Consider the following 26,576-nt stretch of genomic DNA (forward strand, 5'->3'; position numbering starts at 1 on the left):
GATATCAGATGAGAAAATTGTAAAAGACAAATCCATAAGCTGATCATCCCTTAAGCGGTTAAGCAAGACAACAAAAGATGGCCCCACAAACCCTTTAATTTTCAAACCCATCCCTCTACTTTTCATATTTTCGATTGTGCCCCAAACCCACCTACGCCCACAGTTTTAAATATTTCCATCTTCCCCCCCCAGTATTTTTCCCATTTTGCAAAACGTGAAAAGTGAAAAGTGAAAACCACCATGTTTTATAACTTAATTAAAAGACTTTCCTACTGGCTTAATCATAAATGTTTAACCTTTTATTTATTTTTAATTATTATAACTAAGTTTTAATTAGTACGTCCGTTATATCTACTTTACTAAATAAATTATCAAAAATAATTTAATTACGGTAATTAATAGATGATAAACCAAATTATTAAAAAAAAAACTAAAAAGATTAATTAGAAGAGATTCTTGAGCAAACAAGCGAGGTGTTAATGATGTGTTTAAGCTGAAGTCGGCCGACTCAGCAGCCGGCGGTTACTTTTCCGCCACGTGGTCAAACTGTTGGCGGTTATGGAGCCGCCACCACTTGCAAATTCCCTTCTCCTCCCGCCCACGGCAATTAACTGCCATCTCTCTCTCCCCCTCTTTCCTTTTTTATATTCTCTGCAACTTTACCAGAAAAAGATATGCGCGGACCACCATTAAGAATCTTGTAATTCTCTCTTGTAGATCAACAGCAGTAAAACTGCAGACCTGGCTGCCGTTTTTAATCATCAGTCCCGAGACTTCAATCCTCTCTCTTTCTCTCTCTCTCTCTCTCTTCTCCTTCTTCCTTTGTTATATTCTCTGCAACTTAAGGAGACCACACGTGCAGAGCTCCATCAACAAGATTATATATATCTTTTATCTGTATCTATTAGATAAACAACAGTAAAACCTCAGACCCAGCTACAATCTCGAATCATTTGTCACTAAATTTCCTTTTCCCGGCTGATGATGTCCGGAGTCGATTCCAGCCGCCAAACCATCGCCCAGGCAATCGGATGGCTACACGTGGCACTGATACTCTACCGAGCCAATGCGCAGACCCATACTCCAGAAAACTCATACGGGCTCTACAACACCTTCGATCCCGCCATGGCAATAGTTGTCGTCATCCTCGTCGGCGCATTTTTTGCCATCGGATTGGTATCCTTCTATCTCCGACAGTGCGCAGAAGTGGCTGCTTCCGCCGGATCCGGAAATATCTCTCTTGATGTCTCCCGGTCCCGACGACGTGGGTTGAATCGCGACGTGGTCGAGACCTTCCCGGTCTTCCTGTACTCCTCCGTGAAAGAGCTCAGGGTGGGTAAAGGGTCTCTCGAGTGTGCGGTTTGCTTGAGTGAGTTCGATGATGATGAAACGTTGCGTTTGTTGCCCAAGTGCAGCCACGTCTTCCACCTGGGTTGCATCGACGCTTGGCTGGCTTCTCACACTACGTGCCCTGTTTGTCGAGCTGAGTTAAAGCCCGAGTCTGGAAAAGTTTGTAAAGACGCTGCACAGTATCCTTCTGTTGAGTCCGATGCCGAGTCAAGTCATGTTGAAGCTCGAGCTGTCAATGAATCGGAAAATCACGTCGCCATTAATGTTAACCAAGACGAAACCAGTGAATTACCGGCAGGGGAAATAAAGCCCACCGTGAAGCAGAACCTACCAGTAATGCCAGGAATGTCGTGGAAGTTTCCGCGGTCGCACTCGACTGGCCACTCCCTTGGCCAACTCGGGGAGAGCACGGAGATATACACGCTGAGATTGTCCGATGAAGCAATGAAGTTGGTGGTGGCAAAGGTGAAACTGAAAAGGACCATGAGCTACGACGTCGTTTTGGCAGCCGAGGGAAGTTCAACGAAAGGTAATTGTAGAACCGGTGGTGAGTACCCACACCGCTGGGTGTTTTCCATGACTCCGCCGTTTGTTTCGAAGTCAGTCAACGTCAAGTTTCCGAAAACCTTCGTGGCAGGCGATGCAGAATATAGCACGTCATCGAACGTAAGGACGGCGTTGACGTCCGTTAACGTGCCGTTAAACTGTCTTAATTTGAAGGTTGAACAGGGCGAGTCAAGCTCCGGTAGACTTCCCGTTTGATACCCATAGGCATAGCTGTAAACTCCTGTTTGCAACGGGGTTGATTAGGAATTTAGGAATTATTTTGGCCCATTTTATTATTTTTAGTAATTAAATAAATTTTAAAATAAAATATTTATATTTTGATATTCTTTAAATTTTTATGAGTGAGATGAAAACACGGGTTGACTTTGTAATTTCATTTTGAACTCGTGCAAGAGTTGACATTGTAAAAATAGTACATGTTGGTCCTGCCACCATCAAATTATATATTTTTATTACCATAAATATATTTATATTTATATTAATAAATTTAATTACCATACACTAATAAGTATTAGCTTTAATTTTTAATATAAAATTTATACGGTCAAAATGTGCATTTGTACTTTATTTTTATAAAGTCAATAAGCTACTTGCCACATTAAGAAGTAGGTGGTCAATAAGCTTAAACAAACTTAATTAGACAAATTAGCAATTAACTCACTAATTAACCCCTAACTTCCTTTTGAACATTAATTTTCATAATTGAATTGCTCGAAATTCAATGTTTTTTTGGCTGGATCTACTCAAGGGTGATTTGATTTCAATTTACTTGCTCAAAATTTTTAAATGGGTCATCATGTATAGTTGACTTGACATATATATATATATATATATATCGTGATCTTAACAAAAAGTTAGGAAATTAACCAAAAAAATAAATTGTTTATCTTATGTGTACCATTATTTAATATTATATATATATATATATATATGATTCTAAAAGATAATTAATTGATTGTTTTAAGAATTAATTAAACTTATATTGTAAATTTTTTAAAACAATGTAATTATAATTTGGCTTGGACCAAAATAACACCTTATAATTTACCCAATTATTTAAAGAAAAAAAAAGTCAAATCTAAAGCTTAATAGTTAGTTTACTCATAATACTTATTATCTTTAAAAAATTTAATTCATTTTATTTTTTTAATAGTTACTTGTACGTGATATATTTTAATTAATTATTATATAAATAAATATCACGTGATATTTTATATAAATTTTATTATTCTAAATATTAAAAAAAAAACAAACACACACACACCAACTCTTTCTTATCTTCTTATTCCTCCTCCCACCATCCCACCAACAAATATTTATTTACCAAATATCAAAGAAAGTCTCGAGATCTTATAGTAGATAAATTATATTATTTTATTTATACATAAATAAATATCATATAATCTATAAAAAAAAAAAACCGATATATTGTATATCTCGTGATATATAATATTGTACTTCACTTACATAAAAAGATAATTAAAATATGTCGTAGCTTATATATTAAATTAAATTTTTTTAAAACTATGAATTAATTTTAGCAAAAATCACTAAAATGACTACTTAAAAAAAAAAAAAACAAATAATTATTTGTATCAATAAAATCATTTGCTTTTGGGCCCACAACCGCTTTTTGGTTTATTGATTTTCGGATTAGCATCAAACATTTTGACCGTTGGTTGATAATTATAATTATAATAATAATAAATATATATATATATTAAAAATATATTAAACATTTAATAATTATTAATACGAGATTAATGATAATTTAATTTAATTAGTCTAATTAAGCCTCGTTGATTGTCTTTTCTCTTTTATTTACTCTTTTACTTTTCCCCACCTTCGACATGATATGATTTTCCTTTTTTGAGAACCGTTGTTGGGTGGGGTTTATTGAAAAAGAGAATATTATATAATTTTAAAAAATATATTACCATATAAATATATATATATAAATAAAGATCTTAACATTTAAGTGCCTACGCGCTAAGTCATAATTATATTTAAAATAAATTTAAATATTTTATGGGCAATTTTTCTATGATAATAAACTATCAAATTAATAATTGAAATTATTTTTATTATATATATGAAAATTTATGTATAATACAAAAAAGAAAAGCTAAATATAAAATGTTGAATTGTCAGAAATAATAGAGATTAAACTGTAATTAAATCAAATTAATGAGATAAAACTGTAATTTATGAGATTTGTCAATTAATTACTGTATATTATATATATATATATATTTCCTAAATAATATATTCTTTCAATTTATTTATTAAAAAATAAATAATTATTATAATTATGAATAAAAATAAATACAAATTGAGCCAACCCCACCAAAGTTAATTCATATCTTCCATTTCCCTTTTCGCTTCCATCGTCTTCTTCCTCAATTGTACCTGTCTCTGTTTCCTCTGCAGCTGAAAAGAATGGGACGAATAACAAATCTCAGGGACCTGATCGGGATGATCAAAGACAAGGCGTCTCAGAGCAAAGCAGCCTTGGTCTCCAAACCCCGAACTTCATCTCTCCATTTAGCTCTGCTCCGAGCCACGACTCACGATTCCCTCACGCCGCCGAGCCAGAGACACTTGGCCGCGTTTCTTTCCTTCGGCCAGGGCTCCCGCGCCATCGCATCTGCAGCCGTAGAGGCTCTCATGGACCGCTTGCAAACCACCCGCGACGCCTCCGTCGCTGTCAAGTGTCTCATCGCCGTCCATAACGTTGTCAAACACGGCAGTTTTATTCTCCAAGACCAGCTATCTGTTTACCCTTCGACCGGCGGGAGAAACTATCTCAAGCGCTCTGATTTCAGAGACAACACCTCTCCGTTAACGTGGGAACTTTCTTCTTGGGTTAGATGGTGAGTTCATCACTCTGGTTAACTCGTTTTCTCACCTCATCTTATCTTCTCCTCTTTCGAGTTCAGTATTCTGTTTTCTTTTTCTTCTTCTTCTTCTTCTGATTTCACCTCTGTTTATCAAATTCCAGGTACGCTCTGTACCTCGAACATCTCTTATCAAGCTCTAGGGTTCTGGGCTTTTTCCTCGGTTCAAGTTCAAGCACTGTGGATAAAGACAAGGAGGAAGAAAAAGTCTCAGCTTTCATGAACAGTGATCTCCTCAGGGATATCGATACTCTAGCGAGTCTACTCGAAGAAACATCTAAAAGACCCGACTCAATTCACGCGCAAGGCAACAAGTTAGTGGAAGAGATCATGGTATTAGTGGGCGAAGACTATTTGTCAGCAATAAACGAGATTTCAATCCGAGTGAATGAGTTCAATCATAGAGAGAATTGCTTGAGCTTCGGTGACTCAGTTGAGTTAGTCTGCGCGTTGAAGAGACTAGACGATTGCAGAGAGAGTTTGGTCGAGTTGTCTCAGAGAAAGAGGGCTATGATCGAGAGCTTCTGGGGTCTGATTTATGAAGTGAGAGATAAGGTAGGGAACGAAAAGGTTTACAGAGAAAATAAGAGAATACTGGTTAAAACAGGGAGCAGAGAGAAAGGGAGTGAGTCGGCTCGGTACGGAGACCGAGTTGTGGGATATGGTGAGTCAATCAGGTCTATGTCGGGAAGGTCACTGAGCATGAAGAAGTTACCTTTTGCAGTTGCGGAATCAATTGGACTGTAAAAAGTTATTAAAACACAAAAAATTGAGTCCGTATTTATTTATTTATTCTCAAATTTTATTTTAAAAAATACACGATTGTTTTTTTTTTTTTTTAGTCAAATATATTAAATTAGTGTACAAATATTCAGCGAAATTAAATAAAAAATTATATTTGTAATAATTATTTTTGTAAATATAAATATAATAGACTAATATAAAACAAAAAACAAAAAAGAATTTTAAGTCATAAAATAAAACCAATAGGCTTTTAGCATTTAATTTAGCGGTCAACGTGTGACAACGACCGGTCAACAAGAGCCTGATTTCGACAGTCCACGTGGCAATTCATCTTTGACCAAGTCCGTCGGATCCACCATAATAAACCACCCCCATCTACTCCATAATTAATTATACTTTTCTTGATCAAATATATATTTAAATTTCTTTTAATTACGATTAATTAACCTTAAATCCATTTTTAAATGCATAAAAGATCATTGTGTCATAAATAAAAACATGTGCTAATTTATCCAACATTACTTAATTATAATATTTAAAAATACAAATTTATATATTTCAGAGAAAAAATATAGTTATAAAAAAGGTCCCACCGAGATTTGAACTCGGGTTACTGGATTCAGAGTCCAATGTCCTAACCACTAGACCATGGGACCTGCTTGTGCATTTTTGCCATTTGCTTCGATTATCAATGCGAAAGCTGCCTTGGGCTTTACGTTACAAATATATTTCTGTGCTAACAGGGCCCATTAAAATAGAAAGGAAGATGGTAATGCCTAATCTATATATATATATATATATACACACCTACAGAAAGTTTAGTGTTTTAATATATTTGAAGGGCTTTAGGTTTATGTGTGTATATACATATATATATATATATATCATGTAATTGATTAATATATGTATTTTTGTAATAATTAGCTTTTTTTTTTCATCTCATTATGATGCACTTTGTAAAATAAAACTTTGGTATAGATTTGATAAATTGCTTATATTATCACTACTTAATTATATATAAAACTTACTATCTCCCATTCTAATTATATTTTTACAAATATATATATATATAATACATTATTTGAGTTCGATAAAATGTTACCAAATAAAATACTTGATCTCTCAATTTAAATACATTTTTTTATGATAAATTATAATTTCGAATCATATTATAATCTCATAGTGTAAAAATTACTTTTATTATATCATGATTAGTGTACTTATATTAGATCCTTAATGAACATATTAACGTAATTAAAAATAAATTAATAGAAAAAAAGTTATGAGAGAGATGGCTTGTAATCATTAATTTGTGAAACAATTAGCCTCTTGCATTTGAATCATTACAATTGATTCTTGTTTTCTTAATTGTCATTATTACGATCTTAATCTTAAATTAATCGATTCTCTTGAGCTTTCTCTGCCCATTTCCTCACGTGCATGCTTGCTTTCTCTGCCTGCAATAATTAATTCCCACCAAATTTAATCATATATATAAATTCTTAACTAAGCAATAATAATTAATTAAGAAAATCAAACTTGGGAATAACTAATTAATTAATTAATTAAATCTCACCTCTTTATCCCAATCGCATCTAATGGTAATTATACTCAGTATCAGAGTTTGGATTGCTGTCCCTCCAAAAATCATTCCAGCCCAAATTCCCTGAAATGTAATTAATTAAGCATAATTTCAAAACTAATCAGGCAATAATTAGGATTAAAACTTGTAATACACATACCATGACTCCTTGGTTAAAAACCCATCCCATCAAAAAGCCGAGAGGAACACCGATTAGATAATAGCAGCCCAAGTTTATATACGCCACGTATGATTGCCACCCAGATCCCACAGCAACCCCTACGCAAATCAATAGTTAAAATTAATTAATCATGATTAATTAAAACGTTAATTTCAATTAAATGTTAGTTAATTAATTACCGGAGAGAATAGGCTGGACACTGTTGAGAAGGACTGTGAAAGCCAAGAGGAGAGAAAGCTTGTTGACGGCGTTAAGAACCGGCGGACTGGAAGAGAAAATCCAGCCGAGTTGACCGTGGAAATTTATTATGAGTAGCCAGAAAAATAAACCTATTATTGATGACGTCACTACCGCCACCGTCGTGGCAAACTTTGCTCCTTTCCCGTTCCCAGCTCCCAGCTCATTCGCCACCCTAACTCTGAATAATATGTAATTAAATCAAATTATAATTTAATTATATTTTTAGTAAAAGTTTAATTAATTAAGTAATATATATACACTTATTAGTGTGTATATATTTAATAAGAAGCAACATGCAAACTTCACGTGTCGTTCTCTTCGTTTATCCCACCAACCCCACGTACAGACATACTCGTCGAAAAGGTCAAGACTACCCACCAAACCCTTCAGTATCCCTGTCAAAGCACATATCTATGTGTATGTATATGTGTATACTAAATATCAGGGAAGTAGAGGAGGAAGTTCGCACGAAATTTACACGACCAAATTAAAATTACGACTGAAGATTGACTGTATATACATGTATATATACAGACACGAGGAAATATATAAACCCTGTAGTGTTAACCAAGAAAAGAACGTCCATGCACGTACGTCATGTAATCAGTGGCTTAAAACACAAAAAAGACAATTATCATTATCATTAACTAAATTCTTCTTGTTATTGTAATTAATAATGGAAGAGAAACTTAGTATTCTAAAAATATATATATATATATTTATATTATACGGGCCTCTACAGGAAAAGCAAAGGCCGAAACTGATAGGGCAGATGAGGACAATTCGTGAATTAACATCTGGAATTTTCTGGGTTTTCTAGTACGTGCATGTTCTCTAAATTAGATTAAGACAGGCTGTTCAGATATCGATTTTGAGGTTTTCATATTTTATGTATTAATCCCGTAATTAAGTCTTTCTAAACTAAACTTATTTGTATAAACGATGACTAATCAAATTCACTAAATTAATTTTTCTAATAAGTTAGTGGTGGGGTTACTGTTAGGTTTCAAATTGACGTATAATTAAAAAGTAGATATACGAACATGGCCATGCACGCCCAACTACGTGTCACACCATCTCCTTCTTAGCCGCTTAAATCCACATACATATGTATACCCCACACGTGTGTATATATATATATATATGTATGTCACACATATACATGTAACATACGTCTGTATGTATTTGTGTGCGTGTATGTGCGTAACCTAACTTAAGCAGTGTCCAGAAAAAAGTGAGTTCGGCCCGTGAAACCTATATGATTATTGCTCAAAAAAAGTTGGAGCCTTTGGCCTTTTCCGGTTCGTAAAAAGTTTTACCTTTTTTTTTTTTTTTTCTTACAATCTGAGCTATTGATAATATAAAATATATCCTGCATGTGCTATATCTAATTATATTTATATTTTTCAATAAATTAGTAGAGAGGTTAAATTTGAGCCTTTTAATTTAAATCGAGGAACGTCTTGATTATTTTAGTAATATAAATGTAAAATAAATTATTAGAGTAAGTATTTACCCGGTTCCAGCAAAGAAAGCCAGAGGAATCATCATTTCCCAGCCGTTGATCGTCATGCTGCCAGACAAGACAAATCATCACAGTAGTCAGAAATCCGTATTCGTCTGCAGAAATGGAACCCATGCAGCAATATATATATATATATATTTTTTCAATGAATGAATGGAATATTAATGTTCTTGCTATAATAATTGTTAATTATTATGTAAATAAATACGGACAAGACATGGGTCAGTCAAATACATACCATATAGACAGAGCGTCCACGGCTATTTCTGCGTTCTTCAGATTTCCTGTCATCAGTATTAAGATTCTGTAGTACCAATTCTCCAAGCTATAATTTTTTGTCCAAAAAGAAAGAAGAAACTGAATTAAACCCTGAAAAAATAAAAGTTTAAAGAGTAAGCTAATGATGATTATATACCATAGCATGACACCAGATGCAGCGGAGAGCTTGAGGAAATCCCAGAGACCAGAAAAAGCTTCAATGGAGAAACCAGTCCACGTTTTCGGACATCCACCACATACGGTATAAGCAAAAAGCCCGAACACCAAAACCCACCATGAAAAATTCAAAGTTATGGCGGTGCCGATCACTCCCAGCTGCATCTTGTAAACAAACAGCCAACTTACAAACACGTGCACCAGCAGCGCCACCAGCGACACCCACGCGATCACGATGTTCTTCAGCTGGCTCTGCAGGAATCTCTGCAACGGAAACTGAAACGCAAAGCTGAAGTGTAGCGGGATCATGCAGAGTGAAACGACGCCGCATAGCTCCGCCACTTCCGTCGGCTGGCCGAGGAGTTTGAGGAACGGAGTGGAACATAGGTAGAGCGGCAAGAGGAGAACGCAGCAAAGGAAGAGAACAATCCAAGATCTCTGCATGTAGACGCCGAGCATGTAATATTTCTTGGCGCCGAATGCTTGGCCGCATAGTGTTTCTAATGCGCTCGCCATTCCCAACTGGTAAAAATTTATACAGTCATATAGAAATCAATTATAACATAAAAGAACACAACTTTAGTCAACAACAGAGTGATGAAGAAGGGTTTGTTTGGATACCAGGAGGCCGAAGTCGAAGCCGACGATGACATTGTTGGCGATGGAGATGGCGGCGAGCTCAAGATCGCCGAGATGGCCGGCGAAGGCTTGAGTTATAACCAACATGGAATAGGAAGTGATCCGGCTGAAAATGGCTGGACCCACTATTTTCCACAGCTTCTTTGATTCAATCCAAACCCTTCTTGTCAAACTCTGACCTTCTCCATAATCATCACCGAACCCATCAGCTTTCACCAGTTGATTCTGATGATCGCCTACATCTCGTAACAAAGGAACCTTGCTTTCCTCCACTCCTCCCTTGCTACCCATCTCTCCGTTCCTCTCTCCCTCTCTGTCTCTCTCGGTATACGTATATATGTCTCTCTCTGTGTAAGCTTTTTCTTTACGAGATGAGAAAAAATCAGGAGGAGAAGACCAGAGAGCGAAAGTGAATAGGCGTTGGTGGTGGCATATTTATAGACATATACTGTCGTATGTGCGATTTGCAGTGAGTGGTGTCCAAGTTTTTTAACCCATCTCTCTGTATAATTTATTCATTTTGTTATTATATATACAAATATATAAGAAATACTGGTGTTATAAGTATACAAATACGTATCCCTCTTTAATTTGTCCACCATTTTACTTCTAATTAATTAACAATAATACTTTTTTTAAGGAAATTAATCATAATTAATTCACACAAGCAGCATATTACTCGTGCAAGAAAAAGAAAACGACGCCGTTTGCCGTACAAATTGCTAACTTAGATAAGTTAGCCATGAAATTCCAGGATTAAAATGCTAACAGGAAACAAGAAATTAAATAAATAAAATAAAATAATTATATATTTTTATATTAATTTCTATAATTATAATTTAAAAAAATTATGAAAATTAATATAATTAAATAAAATTAATTATTTAAAAAAAAAAAATTGGAGAAAAAAATGTTCTGGTAAGCACCAGAAGAGTATGATATGATATGATATGTATGGGTGAGAAGGGATGATGGGGAGGCGGCGTGTTTGTATGGTTATAAATTAATGGTGTGTTTGCAAATGGTAAGAAGTGAAGAGTGATGATGTCATTGCTGACCGCATCTTTTTCCGTAGTCATCATGTCGCATGTGGATATGCTTTCCATACCATCATCCGTCCTCATCTACATACATTATGATATTTAAAATTAATTCATATGTAGAAATTCCTTTCCAATTTCTCTTAATTTATTAAAATAATAATTCCATTTTCGAATTCTTCAAATTACTAAAAAATAATAAATACAAAATTATTAACGATATTTAAAAAAATAATATGATATTTCATTCACATATTAAAAAATATACATAATTATTTATTTTTATATAAAAAAATTTAAATTTAAATTTTTTAAAAATTAAATCTTAAAAACTAACTATTCATAATTTTAAAATAGACAGTTCTCGTAAAATTAAAGATTTATTGTAAAGAGACACGATTATTTGTAAATTTATAAAAAAATATAACTTTTAATAAATATATAAAAATAAAAAAATTATTTATATTTATTTTAAAAAATATATATTATAATTCTTTCACATTAAATTAAACCATAAACAAATTTAAATTTTATGATATAAATATTATCTAAAATTCTTATAGTATTTTAAAAAAATAAAATATATCAATAATTATTTTATGTGGGTAAAAAAAATAAGTATCTTATTATATTTTTTCCGCAATTAGATATAATATTTTTTTAACAATGTGTATATATATATATATATATATGGGTATATGTATGTATTATGCGATTCGTGTACTATAAAATTTGGGAGTTCAATAAAAGTGGCTAGTCTATTATTCAATAGGTACTTTGCAATTTATGGAATTTAATATTGTGGGGGAGGGAATTGGTCATTGGCTTTTCTTGTACCGGCTATTTTCATGTCGAGTTATTTCATTTAATGAGACCACCACCCATCAATGGTGGTGGTGGGGATTTCATTAATTTGTCCGAACATTATAAAATTAACTTTATGGAATTTTTCTTTAAATTGATGTGAGAAATTTTGACATTAAATTTATGGACCAACCCGAAATTTTCTTTTTTAAAAAATTGGGAATTCAAATTGAAATTTTAAAAGATGGGCCTTTGATAAGAGTTTCTTTATTTAATTAATTTCAATGTAAAAAAAAAAATATATATATATATATATATACTAAAGTCCAAACCTTATATTTTATTGGACTCTCTCCATATAGGTCCAATATGATTCAAGTCGGCCTATTGTCTCATTGGGTTATTTCTTTCCTTTTTTCAAAAAAAAAAAAAAATGGTTAAAATTGAGAATTGAATTGGAATTCTTTAGTAATTAAATGAAAACTTTAATTTTTAATTGATAATTTAATTTAATTATAGGATTTAAATTATGGGACTTTGAAAATTTAATTTATATGATGTAATAAGGAACTGGATCAAGATCAAAACGGACGGGGCACTCCGTAAGAGCACCGGCGTGGCTTTGTGCATGTGGGATCGACGGAGATAACAACAAATAGTGACTCGAAGGTCATTTACGAAACATTAGTACCTGCTCCGTCTCACAGGCTGAGCTTTTGAGAGGGCTCTTAATGATTTGGAACTGACTTAAAACATATATTCATGTAACGTTATTTTTAAGATGGACATGCACTTGTTGTTCAAATTTTAAATATAGTTAATTTTAATTTAATTCTAATTATAAATACTTAGAAAATATTAGAATGTCGAGATTATCGTGAGGGAAATTGTTGTACTAATTTCTTAGCGAATTAGGTCTTCTGCTAACCCTTTGGATCCTATTACATATAACACTCTTGTGCGGAGCTCCCGAACATCGTGAGAGAGAATCTCATTGCAATCTCTTGATCTATAACGTGTAATTTTGAGAATTGTATTTGTATTTTACTTGTTTTATTTTGTGTTTGTATCGTTTACTTTGTATAAAAAAATAAAAATTTATTTATTGAGCAAACTTTTTAAATTATAGTAAAAATGATGATGAATTTATAAATTTAAACAAATTAATTAATCATGTGAAAATGTTGTTTTTTTTTTTTGTCTTATGCACGGAGGTGATGGTGGTGCCTTTTCCATTTTTCTAAGGTCAAACCTAAAACGTTGAAAAAAGTAAATTCATTTCATTACACCTATATATATATATATACACACACACACACGCATACATGGTCGCCCAAATTTAGCAACAACTTTTATGAATACTATTAATTATTTAATATAATTTGATAGTAACTTATTAATTATATAATATACATAAAATCAACATTTTATTATAAGTCAACGGTAACAATAAAAATTATTATTACCAAATTTTAGTGGGCAGGAATATTATCAATATGGGTAAAAATTAAAGGGTCAAATTTTATTTTTTACTATTAAAAATTACCGTGAAATCATGCATAATTAATTTTCTTAGTTAAAAAAAAAATGTCAATAATTAAAAAAAGAATAAGAAACTGTTTTATTCAACTGTTATTTGATTTACACCAATTACCCATCTCTACAACCAAATCCCAACCCTCCATTAAAATCATCATCAGCTCCATCCCCAACCCAAATAATGGAATCATTAACACATAAAAAAATACAGAGAGTGAAATTAAATAACCTGAACAAACGAAATAAAGATAAGAAAAGGTGACAACAGTAGGAAAACAGCTCAAGAAGACAGATCTCGTGAATCATCAACATGTAAGAAAGAAAAGGTAATAAAAGTCAAAAGCCGCCGGCTACTCTTAATACCTCTAAGCCAAAACGACGCCGGCGAAGAGAACTCCAGCAATGGCGGTTGCGGCAACGAAAGCCCTGTTGATCCACCCGGCATCGAAGCTTCCGTTTCCAGAAGGGGGAGAGTCGGCGCTCGGCTGCGCTGCGGGTTGGCCGGAGGGGGTGCCGCTCGGGGGAGCAGGTGGGGAGGAAGAAGAGCTGGGAGCGGGAGTAGGCTCGGCTGTGGGAGGAGTGACGGGGGTCGGAGTTGGGGGAGAGACGGGCGGTGGGGTTGGTGCGGGCGGTGGAGTGGCGGGCGGTGGGGTTGGTGCTGGGGGTGGTGTTGATGGAGGTGGAGACGGTGTTGGTGTTGGTGTTGGTGCTGGCGGTGGAGGTGGTGTCACCGTCGGTGCAGGAGCCGGCGATTGAGCGATACATGAGGTGGCCAAGAGAGCCAAGACCATGAAAAGCTGAAAACTTCTAGTATTCATCTTGAAAAGCTGGCGAAGGATCTGAGTAGAGAAATTGGAAGAGAGAAAAATTGAAGTTTCTGATGCAGATGCAGAGACAGATAGAAGAAAGAACTATATAGCGAAGGAGATGGGGAAGGAGGCGATTATTAAAAGGGAAGAAGAAAAAGTGAGGAAGATGATAATAATTTATTTTATTTTTCCTTCTTTAATTATATTAGATTCCTGAAATAATAAAATATAATAATTATTGACATCACCATGTGTTTATGTGCATACCAACCTACCCCATATATACATATATATAATATATGACGTGGGTTACGTTAATCAGAGATTAATAATACGAAATAATTTATAAAAAAAAAATGGTAATTATTTTTTTATTTGGGTAAAAAAAATTCATTAGTAATTTACTAAAAATTATTTATTCTTTTGCCAGTTGCCCACTCATTTGCTCCCTTTTTCTTTGAAGTTTCTTTACGAATCGGGCAAGAACCTAATGGATACAAGCTGGAAACGACCGACACGTGTCATTTCGAGAGGACCGTTTTGGTAACATCATTATATTGGGGAAAAATATTATTATTATTATTAATTTAATTTTTAAATAACAATTTAATATATAACTATAAAAAATAATTCACCTGGCGGGTGGCGCTCTCCGTTGCTCCCTTTCTTCTTGGGAGTTTCTTCACGCATCAGATAAGGACCCACCGTATACAACCTGGAAAGCGACCGACACGTGTCAGTACCACAGTGGGGTCACCGTTTTGGAAAGGTCAATTAATTACGGATTATGGTCAATGACTCAGCAGCATTCCCCCCCCCCCCCCCCCCCACGGTATCACATAATTACATTTGAACAGCTGTATAATTATTATTTTCATGTTGAGGTGAGTAAGATATCTCTATCCCTAATTACAATTAAAATCACAATTAAGTCCTGCTAATAATAATATTAAGAAGAATTTGTAACTTGGTCTCGCACCGCGTTAACCGTTCCAGGCGTTGAAGGGACACGTGGCGAAAACCCATCTGAGGATTTTGATCATTAGCCTCTGATAATGAAGGGACCCAGTCAAAGCAGGGACCCGGCACACGTGTCAAGATCAAGTGACCGTGATTTTTTGACGGGGACTCCCGTTATGGAGTTCGTGGGTCTAAATTAAATTATATGTTGTATGTGTTTTTATTAATTATTTTGTTTCGCCATATAAATATCATTAAATTATTAAAATATATACTTTTTTAAAAAAATTTTAAAATTAAATTATTATTATTATTTTTTAAATAATGTGTATGGATAGAGATTAGCTGTGCTATAGCCGTTTTGTGGTGCTTGTCAAGATAATTGGGGAGAGAGAAAAAAAAAAAAGAATTTTAAAAAAAGAAAAATAATTTAGCCGTTGCAAATGGGGAACAACTAACATGCCCTCTTGGTGTACCGAAGATGTCCACGTGTTATTGTCCTACTTTTAATATTTGTTTAATCACTTTAAATTCTCAAAATATAATATAAGTATTTTAAATTATAATAAATACCATATTTCCAAAATTAATTTAAATTATAATAAAAATCACACAATCTCTCTCTAAATAAAAATATAAAATGTATTTGGGTTTATTTTAAATTACATATTCGTTAAAAAATGGATATTACAAGAAATTAATAAATTTAATAATTATTAAATAGGTGAAAAATATTAATTAAAAAAAAAAAGAAAATTATAATAGAGATGAGTTGTGACCAAAAGTATGAATAGGAGTTGGCACAAGCTGGCAAAGGATTAGATGCATTCACCTTATTATTATTATTATTATTTTCTTTAAAAAATTATTATTTGAAATTACGGAGATTCATGATTAGCACAAAATTAAGTTAATTAATCAAGTGTTCTTTCTTCTGATTGGATGACCAGTTTGTAACCCTAAAATTAATGATTAGAGTGGTTTCAACGCAGGACACAATTTGTTTATCTCATTACAAAAGTGTGGGAGAATTTGTGGTGTGGGATTGGGTATAAAAGAATAATTGAAAAAGCTTGGTACTTTTAATTTCTTAAAAATATAATAATTCAACTTTTATTCCGATAAATAAAATTATTAATAAATATTTTTTATATATAAAAAAATTATAAATTTAAATTAAATCGTTCGTACTTTTTATATATTTTTTTTTATAATAATTATTTTATTTGTATCATTTAAAGTTCTTCCGTTGAGTTTTGATTAATAAACGTACAATTTTTTTAAATTTTATCTGATTCGATTAAAATATTTTAAATATTTTTTATTTTTTATATCTAATTAATTTTTTTATAATTCTACAAAACAAGAATAAAATTTTTATTTTTTTTAGTGAATCACATGAAATTTTACCCAATTACATATATATGTTATTGTAATGTATGAATTAGGTATGGTAAAGTGTGAGCTATAAATATAAACCATATATATATATATATAAACACTCACATAGACATACACATAGAGACAGAGTATAAGTTACTTTTAACTCCAAGCTCATTTAAATTAGAAACACTTTCAAAACAATTTCCAAAGAAAAAACAAGAGAAGAGAATATTGCTTGCCATAGAAAAAGAAACCGTCATAATCCAAAATGGTTTTGTCTTTAACAAGTCTTTTTCCTTTGAATAATTATACTTTTAATCAGTCTTTAATTCAAATAATTATCTTTTAATGGGGTCTTTTTCTTTGAATAATTCATCTTCTAACGCGTATAATGGTATAAGTCAGCCATTAACGGACATACTATTCTTGGTCGTTCAACCAAGACCCTGGCCGGCAAAGAACCGGTCTAAAAAACTCATTTCTCACAGTCGTCTCACAGAAAAAAAGCTTCAGTCCCATAAATGGTTACTAAATTTTGCATGAAATGCTGAAAGTTTAAGTGGTTTCCCGAAAAGATCTGTACGAAAAACCATGGGTCTTGACCCCATGTCTCGGCTCGGCTCGTTAGGGTTGGTTTGCTTGCTGTAAGAACAAGAAATGGAACTTGTTATGACTGCAAACTCTTTTCTTACAATTTACCAGGTGGGGAAGATGATCCAAGCAGGCATAACAAGTTGTCTTCACCAGAAAAATCAGAAAAGATCTTTATAAGCAATATAAAAAGTTGGAATATATTCTCTAGGCAAAAGAATAAGTTGCCAGACATTATAAGCATGTGCATGCGCAGTGTAATCATTTTATCAACCCAAAAAGGAAGATAATGCACTTGTCCTCCACAAACCCCCCTCCTCCCCTGTACGAGCAAGAATAAAAGATCCAGAGAGAAAATGGAAAGAAAAACCAGGAATTTACCAACGCGGAGATCATGTCATTCTGAAGCTTTGCTTCAGTTTGAATCTCTCGTGCCACCTGCAGAGATTTTAGGAGTTTGAAGTGCGAGAAGTATATAATGTCGGAATGACTTCGAGTCCAGCAAAAGCCGCAGCTTTCGGTGTCATGCAACAACAATAAAACCCATCATGCAGGCCAAGTGTGAACACCATTAATCCCCTTTTTTATACTCATGAAAACTGGATTAAGTCCAACAAAATCTGCCTTTCCTTTCAAACGTAGGCATAATTTACAGACAGAAAGTAAAGATTTTTAAAAACCAACTCAAGAATTGGAATGATTTACGACAGTTTCTCATTGATGATATCATAAACGTTTTTGGTACAGAATGTGCAGGACGACTTCTTAATTTTTTTAACTTTTACTTCTCTTTGTAACAAAAAAAAAGAAGATAGGTTAGAGTGTTGTCCTCAGTTTCCGACGTATATAACAAGAACTATGGCCAAAATTGTGATATCAACCGGTCTAATTAAGCTATTTTTAGCACAAATTCAGAAATTTCGTAGCATTTTTTGATTAAATCTGTATTTAGTTTAATTAGAAGATTGATAAAATCTTTCAAAAAATAATAAAATTTATCCTCGTATAGAACCCTACGCGGAATTATAACAACTCAATCCAAATTTCATTAGTTTCAATGGGAATTTGAAATGTAATGTTTTATTTTTATGTAAAATTTTATATAAAGATAGAGGATATTCAACATTATAAAGAAAAATATATTCAAAGTATTAAGATATTCTAAATTATTTAAAATAAAATTTTTAATTAAAAATACATAATTATATATTTAGATAAAATATTGATTATAAAAATAATTGTATATTTTTTAAAAATAAAACAAAATATATATTTATCAGAGATATTTTATAATTTATGTTATTATGTACATTACTAATTTTAAGTAGATATAAAAAATAAGAAGTTAAAAAATTATTTTTTATTAAAAATGCATTTTTAAAATATAATAAAGATTTTAAAAATATAATAAGCTTATCATATTTTCAAAACGTGCATATTACCATGGAAATAAAATTAATAACAATAATTTTCAGTTTATGAAAATATTAAATCAAAATAATTAAAACTTAATTGATTGAAATAAAATATTTGATACTTAATTAAGTAAATTATTTAAGTTTTGATACTAAATAAATATATTTACTTTTAAAAAAAAAAAGAATTATAAATAAATTTATTGCAAAAAAGAAGTGTGTGACAATAAAACCAACCACAGAATATCAGAGCCCAACGGTTAATGGTGTCCGTCAATTCTCGTTGGCGCTAAAAAAAGTCATCAGTTTCTACGGCTCATCACCGTCGTTCCCGGTAAACGCAATCATCCAATCACAACACGAGAAAATTCCACGCATTTCAAAGCATAGTAAAACAAAAATATTCTACTACCAAATTTCAAAATCCAGACCACCAAAAAAAGAAAAAAAAAAATCAGAGAGAATCAAACCAGGCGAGACCTGACCTCACGCGCCACCAGAACCTGAAGAAACTTTCAGCAGCATGGAACCGCCCAAGGCAGAGCCCGAGACGAAAATGGAATCACAGATGAAGGATGATCCGCCTCGTAAACCCGATCAGCCTGATCCGAAACCTGCGGATCATGCACCGGATGGGGACGGGCGTTCGGGAGACAGCAGCAGCGTCGTTCCGGGATCAGAATCTCAAGCTCAGAATCAAAGTGAAAGCGAGGAGAAAGTTGCTCAAGCGGAGCAATCGCTGAATCGCACTTCCTCTGTGTCAAAGAAATCGGTTCGTTGGAGCCCTGATTTGGTAACGGAAACACCAGCGGGGAATCAGAGCTCTAATTCTTATGTTGTGCCTTCTCCTGCGAGTTCCCTGCCTTTCTCTATGAAAGGTAACATGCGTGTATCTCATACGTATATTGAACTTTTTATGGCGTATACGATGCGTGTTTTTTTGTTGCTTCTGTTCTTAATAGTTTTGAATTGGAATAGATACGATGGAGAATGTGAAGGGAGTGCTGGGGAGATGGGGAAGGAAGATGGGTGAGGCGACGAGAAAGGCAGAGGATCTTGCTGGGAACACCTGGCAGCACTGTGAGATTCGATATTTTCCTTTTTTTTTTTCTGAATTTTCGGCTGCTATTTTGATGTGTTTTTTGGTTGTCAGTTAATTTGTTGGATATGAATATCGCTTTGTTATGATGTACATGTGTGATGATTTTTTTTTTCTTTTTTGATATTAGAAGATGTTTGCAGAGGTATCCTCTGTTAGGTTTCGTTAATTTGCCCGTGCATGAGGTAATTCTTGTTTCTCAATTCTTTGCAAATGCTGATATTGCTTTTACTTTCGATTGCGAGGAATACAAGATTTTCTTGCTGAAGTAAATTTGTTCATTGAGGTTTTGGATTTAGGCCAACTGTAATTGTTATCATCCGTTTAGTTTGGAGTTGTCAATGTGGGTTGAAGATCATTCTGGTTTTTGACTAGCTATGTTGGACGCATTGTTTATTGCATGAGATGCTGATCAGAAGAGAAATGTGAAATAACTAACTACATTTTTTTGTTCAAGATCATTTTTGCAGTTTCTATATTCATGGTTCATTTTTAGTGTTTAAGGATGTGTTGCTTTGAAAATGGATGCTGATGAGATAATTAGATGATGAAGGACTGGTGAAGTTTAAAGATTATTACAACAAAAAATCCCACTAGTAAACCTAAAGAATAATAGATACACTCCCTTATGTAAGAAAATAATACAATTCAGCTAATCATGCACATAGTGCAATGTTTATGTAAGTGAAGAGGATGTAAATTATGGGAGGCTACCTGGCTCATATGAATTCTTCACTACGTCTTTGGACAGCTCTTTGTCTTCCCTTCGATGTTAGAATGAAAAGGATTCTAGGGATTTGTGTTGAAATTCTTCTCTTTTACTCCTAGTTTGAGAAAAAAGAGAATTTTGTAATTAGTGGAGTACATGAAACTTTTTTTCCTGTCTTTTAATTGAAGACTTCGTTATTTTAGATTTCATAGAAAATAAGTTTTGTACCTTAAAGAATATAAAGAAGTCATTTATGGGTTCTACGATGTAATGAACCATCACCAAATTTGAGGTCTTCATATATAGAGCAAGATGCTCTCTTCTCTTGGACTTTCTCAGTCTAGATCCATCTTCTTTAGGCAGTTACTTGAATATTCTCTTATATTAAAATCCATATATTCTTTTTTGGCCAACTATAATTTACATTCTAAGAAAAACAATTTTTCTTAGTCAGTTGTGTGACAATATGATGCAAAATGAGGTAGCAATATATTTCTTAAATAGTTTAGAAATTGTAATAATATTAAATGTAAAACTACTATACCATTTAGAAATCTATTCTACTGATGAGTATTATTATAGTTTTAGTAATTTAAATTTTTTATTCTTATTAGTATTTTCCTATTTGTATTAGGATTAATGTTCCTAATTCTATTATTTTACTATTTCCTAATTTAATTCTAGTTAGGAAAAGATTATTACAAATAGCTTTGTAATTTTATTTATTAATCATTTAAGTATTCAATAATAAATTTTAAGAGAATTTCTCATTGAGAGATTAATGAATATAAGTCTCTCCTAAGTATACTTTCCCTTGTCAATCTAATCGGGAACAATGATCAACCATTATAGTACCCCAAGGATAATTGATCCTTCACAGTCAAGTCATACTACAACCACTTGGTCAAGAATGAAGTTGCCGAACACAGGTTTCTGTTTAAGCAAATATAGAAGGCGAATGCTCATCCCATAATTGCTTTTTCTCCATGGAGGCGGGACGATGGTGCATCTTGACTATTGACAAATTTGTGAGAAGAGGAAAGATTATGATGAATAGCTGCTATCTTTGTAAAAAAGAAGCTGAATCCTGTAATCATATTCTATTTTGGCGCTCGTTCGCATTAAAGTTATGGAATATGGTTTATGGATTATTAGGGATTAGCTGGGCAATAGCTGACTCGAAAAGAGATTTGGGTCTGTAAAGGTATTAGTAATGGGCGGAAACATGTGGGCTTTATTCCTCTTTCTATTTTATGGTGGTGGGAGGAGAGAGAAAAGAGAGCTTTTGGGGGGTGGAAGAGGATTTTGTTAGAATTAGGACTAGATAGTTCTGAAATTTAGGTTTTTTGGTTATGGGGCATCCTATTCATCCTATAGAGGATTTTGTGATTTTATCGATATATTTACTAACTTGTAAATATTTTTGTACATGGGTGACACCCTCTTGATGCTTGTAAATTGATGAATATACTGTATTTTTTATTTTAAAATATTTTTTTGGAGAATTTCCATAATTAATTGTGTGATTCAATCAACCTTTAGGTATGATGCCTGAGAACCTTAGGTGCAATATTTAGGTTTTTTTCCTAATTTTTAATAAGAAATTGAGCTACAATGGGATGCCTAGATTCTTTAAGTTTAGCTATCAAGTGAGAGAAATGTAGCGGAAGAAGAATGAATGCTGAAAAGTTCTAGACCCTTAATGCCCATTAACGGCCTTTTTGTCTTTCTTTTTTTTTTTTGTTTTGGTGAAATAAACAGCTTTTTTGTCTTTCAAGATTAGAAATCAAGAGACAGAGAGGGTCCACTGAAACAAAATGTACTTTTCAAACTTTGTGCAATTAAAAGATCCAACTCTCTTTTTGTTTGTTATGTTTCTACAAATTATGATAACAAAGGAAAAACTTTCTTTTTAAACCAATATATTTTGCCCAAATTCTAATTGCTCTTGTGCCAAGTATGGAACTTAATAAACAGTTAATCGGAACTTCAAACTAGAATAATGTCCCAATTGTTAAGTCTACTCCTCCTTGTAGCTAAAATTAGTATTTGTGATATTTCATGCCCATACTTTGTACCATGATTTGAACGTACTGCATTCCGGGTACCTATGGTCTAACTGTGTCCCTTTCATGTCAAATTAGTGAAAACATCTCCAAGTTTTGCTGAGGCTGCTATGGGAAGAATTGCTCAAAGTACAAAGGTTCTAGCAGAAGGTGGTTATGAGAAGATCTTTCGACAAACTTTTGAGACAGTTCCTGAGGAGCAACTGCAAAATTCATATGCATGTTACTTATCTACATCGGCCGGTCCGGTCATGGGAATTTTATATGTATCTACAGCTAAACTTGCATACTGCAGTGATAATCCTCTTTCATATAAAAATGGCAACCAGACTGAATGGAGCTATTATAAGGTATGTTCTTCATGGTATTTTATTCATGCCATTAGAAGGGTAGTCGAAACCAAGAAAAAAAAAAGTAGGAAGGTCCTCGTTATTGTTGTTTGTTAGGTTTAGGGAAGCACGAGAACATGTTTTGTGGTTTCAAGTGAATAATGTATGATGGATTATCAAATTTTATAAAGGACTTATTGGACTTCAACAAGATGGGTATTTTTAATATACTAATATGTTCTCTGTTGTTCAGGCGCTTTTAGGTTCTGTTAGAATAGGAATTTTTATGGTTCCTGGAAATAAAAAATTTCCAGATATGTAAATCCTATTTTTTATATCCTAGAACAGGCGCCTATCATAAATATGTTGGTATCTACTTTTATTTTCCTTCTAACACTGCAAACACTTTTTGTTGATAATTGCTCATGGGATCTGTACTTCCAACAAACATCTCATGGCTGTAGCTCATTATCATATGTTTTTCGGGCACAGTACGCAGGATATACCTGCATTAGAGGATTTTATTGTTGAAGATTGTTCCAACGGCTGTCTTCAACTTAGAGAGTCTTGCCCTGTCAGGTCAAGGTAGTCAACCCTATTACTTTTATGCATTAAGCAAGGGTTTAATGCTGTGTCCTGAGTTCACAAACATTCTCCTTAATACTTTGCCTTTCCGGGAAGCAGGGCCTATTAATAAAATCGGGTACATAATCTTTTGTCTCATTTATACATGTTAAATGCAATGCACACTTTTTTCATTAAAGGGGGACTCTGGGAAAAGGATGAGGAGCAACAACGTCCGACATTTCTGGTTTCTTTTTGGCCTACTAATAGAATCGGATACATAATCTTTAGTGACTCTTTATTTTCTTGCATGTTAAGTGCAATACGCTTTTTTTTTTTAAAGAGGGACCACAGGAAAGGATGAGGAACAACAATGTCAACATTGCTGCTATGTAATTTTTGTAAGATAGCTGTGTCAGTAGCATAAATAAATGGAGTTCTGAAGCAAACTACTTGAGATAGTTTCACTTTGCTGTCCCATTATGGTTCTAGGTTCAATTCCTGTCCCTTTGTTTCAAGCAAAATTAATTGGGTCAGGTTCACTTAACAATAAAACTCATGAAGGCAGATGAAAAGTAAGAAATTCCCTCTATTTAGCTCCTTGCTTTCGTTAATGCTAATGATGAGAGGGTGCAGGAGGCATTTCGAGCAATTTACCTTGATAGGTAGTGTCTGATTTGTGGTTCTTCCTGCAATTTCACACCTGAGAATGATTGGAGAGGGGAGGCTGGTGATGCAAAGAAAATTGCCTCCTTGCCTCCCAGTTGTGGATTTTCCTGGTTCTGATTGTTGTAATTTAATATTACAACTAAACAGGCAGTGAAGCAAGCTAAGCATTAATATTTAATAGATAAACACAAGTACTGGTTCGGGGAAGCAGCTTGTACTATGTGTGGCACAAATGTTCCTTACCAGCCTCTAAAGCAAACTTGTACATCAGTCATTGTTGATGTCAATGTCTAGTTATCATGCATATTGACGGGCATGTCTTTTGCTTTTGATGAAAAGAAGCAATTTTGTTATCAGAAAGCTCATTTTCCATTCATTGTACTGCTAAATTTCTGCATAATTGCATTGGGTGGTCGTAAGTATTTTGAAAGGGTCTACTTTTCCTTTTCTGGTACACCAGGACTAAATCTAGTCCAGTTAAAGCAGACCATCGAGGTCAATAGAAAACTCTGGGAGTCTCTCTCCAAAGAAATTGAACTTTGGACTTAACCTATAAGTTATCTGCTTACCAGCAAGCTAGCCATTTGGAGTTTGCTAGGCTTTGCTTTATTTTCCCCTTTGATTCTTTTTCCCATTAACTGCATGTGCACACTAATACATCATGAGATAACATGCCGCAGTAATTTTTTGAATTCATTATTGTTTTGAGACAATGGATACTCTAATATCTGTTTTCATTTTTTATCCATTTCTTAGATAGTGCATTCTTCATGATTTTTTATGCATCTATAGTTTTCACAATTCTATAAATTAATGCATCTGAATTCTTTGTCTTTAGTTTTGTGTACTGTTTCCATTGCCCTTTTCTTTTAACTCTCTCCTGTAATGATTTATGACCATTCTTTCTTTTTTGTCTACTTGAATAGGTAGTAATACCATTACATCAACTAAAAGCAGTTAATCCTTCATCAAGCAGAGTCAATCCATCTGAGAAATATATCCAGGTTATCTCTTTAGATAATCATGAATTTTGGTTCATGGGCTTTCTAAACTATGAAGGTGCTGTTAAATGCCTAGGAGATGCTTTGCAGGCCGGTAATGAAACTTCTGTGTGATACTACATGGCTTCACGCATCATTTTTATGATGTTTTTTTTTGTCATTCAACCAAGTTTTGTTCCTATATTGCTTAGGGAGCATAAGACCACCAATACTTATGCCATTATTCCTTTTAGGAACTCCATATACTCTGTGGAAGTAAAAGTAGGTCACTTTTAGAGCTTATATCTGGATAATCTTTATGGAAAACAGCTAGAGAAAATATATTTAATCTTTTTGGTTTAAACCTTCTTGTAACAAAACTCAATATTGTATTCATTTTTTTCTTTGCCAGATTACTTGTTTTTCTTTTCTGTCTTAATCGGCTTGTTTTCGAGGAAAATTTTTTGTGGTGCATTGAGGGCGCTGTACCCTCAGTAATTTTTCAACATTCTACAATAATTTAGAAACTACATAAAGTTAGACGGTTACTAGACAAAATTATTAATTTAATATGAAAAATTAAGAAATTACTGCAAGGCGATGTATCTATGAGGATGCCATTCCACATGATTTGATCTTTTGATGCCATTGTGTTTGTATATAGACGGTGATAGTGAGATTGTAGTCTAATAATCATTGGAGTTACCCTCACTGGCACCACCTGCTGGCTCATAATTCATGCCACATGATCTGTTCTTTTGTGGTTATCTACTTGTTTTTGTGTTTGTATTCGTTGTGGGCTGCTCTGCTATCAGCTACCTACCTACCTGCCATGCAAGGCAATGTCTGAGTTGTTGCAAACTGATGAGGAATCAGAGATCATTTTCAATGAAACAATAATTTCTATATGCCCGACTTTGGTTGGTAATTAAATACATAAAACCCTGAGGTTTGAACTCTAATTCGTTCGCCTCGAATTCAGAATCTTCCAAGGTTTTCAAAAATTCTTGTTATACGCTCGTCCCGACTCTACACTTCTCTTTTCTGTGTCTGATAATGTTGAGTTTAGCCAATTGAATGACGATTCGAGCTTTGTTGACTCGGACGGTATTGAATTGTTGTCCCTCGTGCTTCTCTTCCATGCTTGGCACACACTGGCTTGGTTCGGTTTAATTCAGTTCGTTGAATATAACATATAAATCGAATAAGTCTCGCCGAATTAATTATATTATTTTAATTTTTATCGAGACAAAATATTATATTACATAATTATTAATATTATTATTATAAAAGAAAGACTTGAAGGAGGCTGCATTGTACTGTCAAACATGGATTGGGTTGATTAGTGGTTGAGGTGGCTCTTTTTAACTTTCTTCTTCCACCATGATTGCTATTCCCATAAAGTCACTACCTTCCCCCTTGGTTGATTTAGTGTAACCTAATAAATGTAGGTTGCTTC

The 26,576-nt window shown here is 33.4% G+C and overlaps 5 protein-coding genes and 1 non-coding gene across 6 annotated transcripts; 3 read left to right on the forward strand and 3 right to left on the reverse strand.

Moving 5' to 3' along the window:
• The first annotated feature begins 426 nt into the window (after positions 1-426).
• LOC110814418 (RING-H2 finger protein ATL32-like) lies at positions 427-2,240 on the forward strand. The gene has a single exon (XM_022041886.2). The coding sequence runs from the start codon at positions 982-984 to the stop codon at positions 2,110-2,112; it is 1,131 nt and encodes a 376-aa protein (XP_021897578.2). The 5' UTR covers positions 427-981; the 3' UTR covers positions 2,113-2,240.
• Positions 2,241-4,232: 1,992 nt separating this feature from the next.
• Positions 4,233-5,614, forward strand: LOC110814307 (putative clathrin assembly protein At4g40080). Its single transcript, XM_022041725.2, has 2 exons — positions 4,233-4,790; positions 4,919-5,614. Exons 1-2 carry the CDS (start codon positions 4,357-4,359, stop codon positions 5,559-5,561), a joined length of 1,077 nt encoding a protein of 358 aa, XP_021897417.2. The 5' UTR covers positions 4,233-4,356; the 3' UTR covers positions 5,562-5,614.
• A 528-nt stretch (positions 5,615-6,142) lies between these two features.
• On the reverse strand, positions 6,143-6,214 carry TRNAQ-CUG (transfer RNA glutamine (anticodon CUG)). The gene has a single exon. It is a non-coding gene; the product is annotated as a tRNA-Gln (tRNA).
• A 624-nt stretch (positions 6,215-6,838) lies between these two features.
• On the reverse strand, positions 6,839-10,579 carry LOC110814439 (MATE efflux family protein). Its single transcript, XM_022041918.2, has 8 exons — positions 10,143-10,579; positions 9,502-10,043; positions 9,325-9,411; positions 9,078-9,134; positions 7,501-7,739; positions 7,301-7,419; positions 7,135-7,224; positions 6,839-7,015 (listed from the first exon to the last, which is right to left on the reverse strand). Exons 1-8 carry the CDS (start codon positions 10,449-10,451, stop codon positions 6,950-6,952), a joined length of 1,509 nt encoding a protein of 502 aa, XP_021897610.2. The 5' UTR covers positions 10,452-10,579; the 3' UTR covers positions 6,839-6,949.
• Positions 10,580-13,601: 3,022 nt separating this feature from the next.
• On the reverse strand, positions 13,602-14,535 carry LOC110814395 (uncharacterized). Its single transcript, XM_022041841.2, has one exon. The coding sequence runs from the start codon at positions 14,359-14,361 to the stop codon at positions 13,909-13,911; it is 453 nt and encodes a 150-aa protein (XP_021897533.2). The 5' UTR covers positions 14,362-14,535; the 3' UTR covers positions 13,602-13,908.
• Positions 14,536-19,114: 4,579 nt separating this feature from the next.
• On the forward strand, positions 19,115-25,528 carry GEM (GRAM domain family protein). The gene is made up of 4 exons (XM_022041944.2): positions 19,115-19,579; positions 19,680-19,781; positions 22,654-22,925; positions 25,064-25,528. Exons 1-4 carry the CDS (start codon positions 19,225-19,227, stop codon positions 25,250-25,252), a joined length of 918 nt encoding a protein of 305 aa, XP_021897636.1. The 5' UTR covers positions 19,115-19,224; the 3' UTR covers positions 25,253-25,528.
• Positions 25,529-26,576: the final 1,048 nt, after the last annotated feature.

The sequence above is a fragment of the Carica papaya genome, chromosome 4, assembly GCF_054855325.1.
Source record: "Carica papaya isolate Zhongbai chromosome 4, ASM5485532v1, whole genome shotgun sequence".
NCBI lineage: Eukaryota > Viridiplantae > Streptophyta > Magnoliopsida > Brassicales > Caricaceae > Carica > Carica papaya.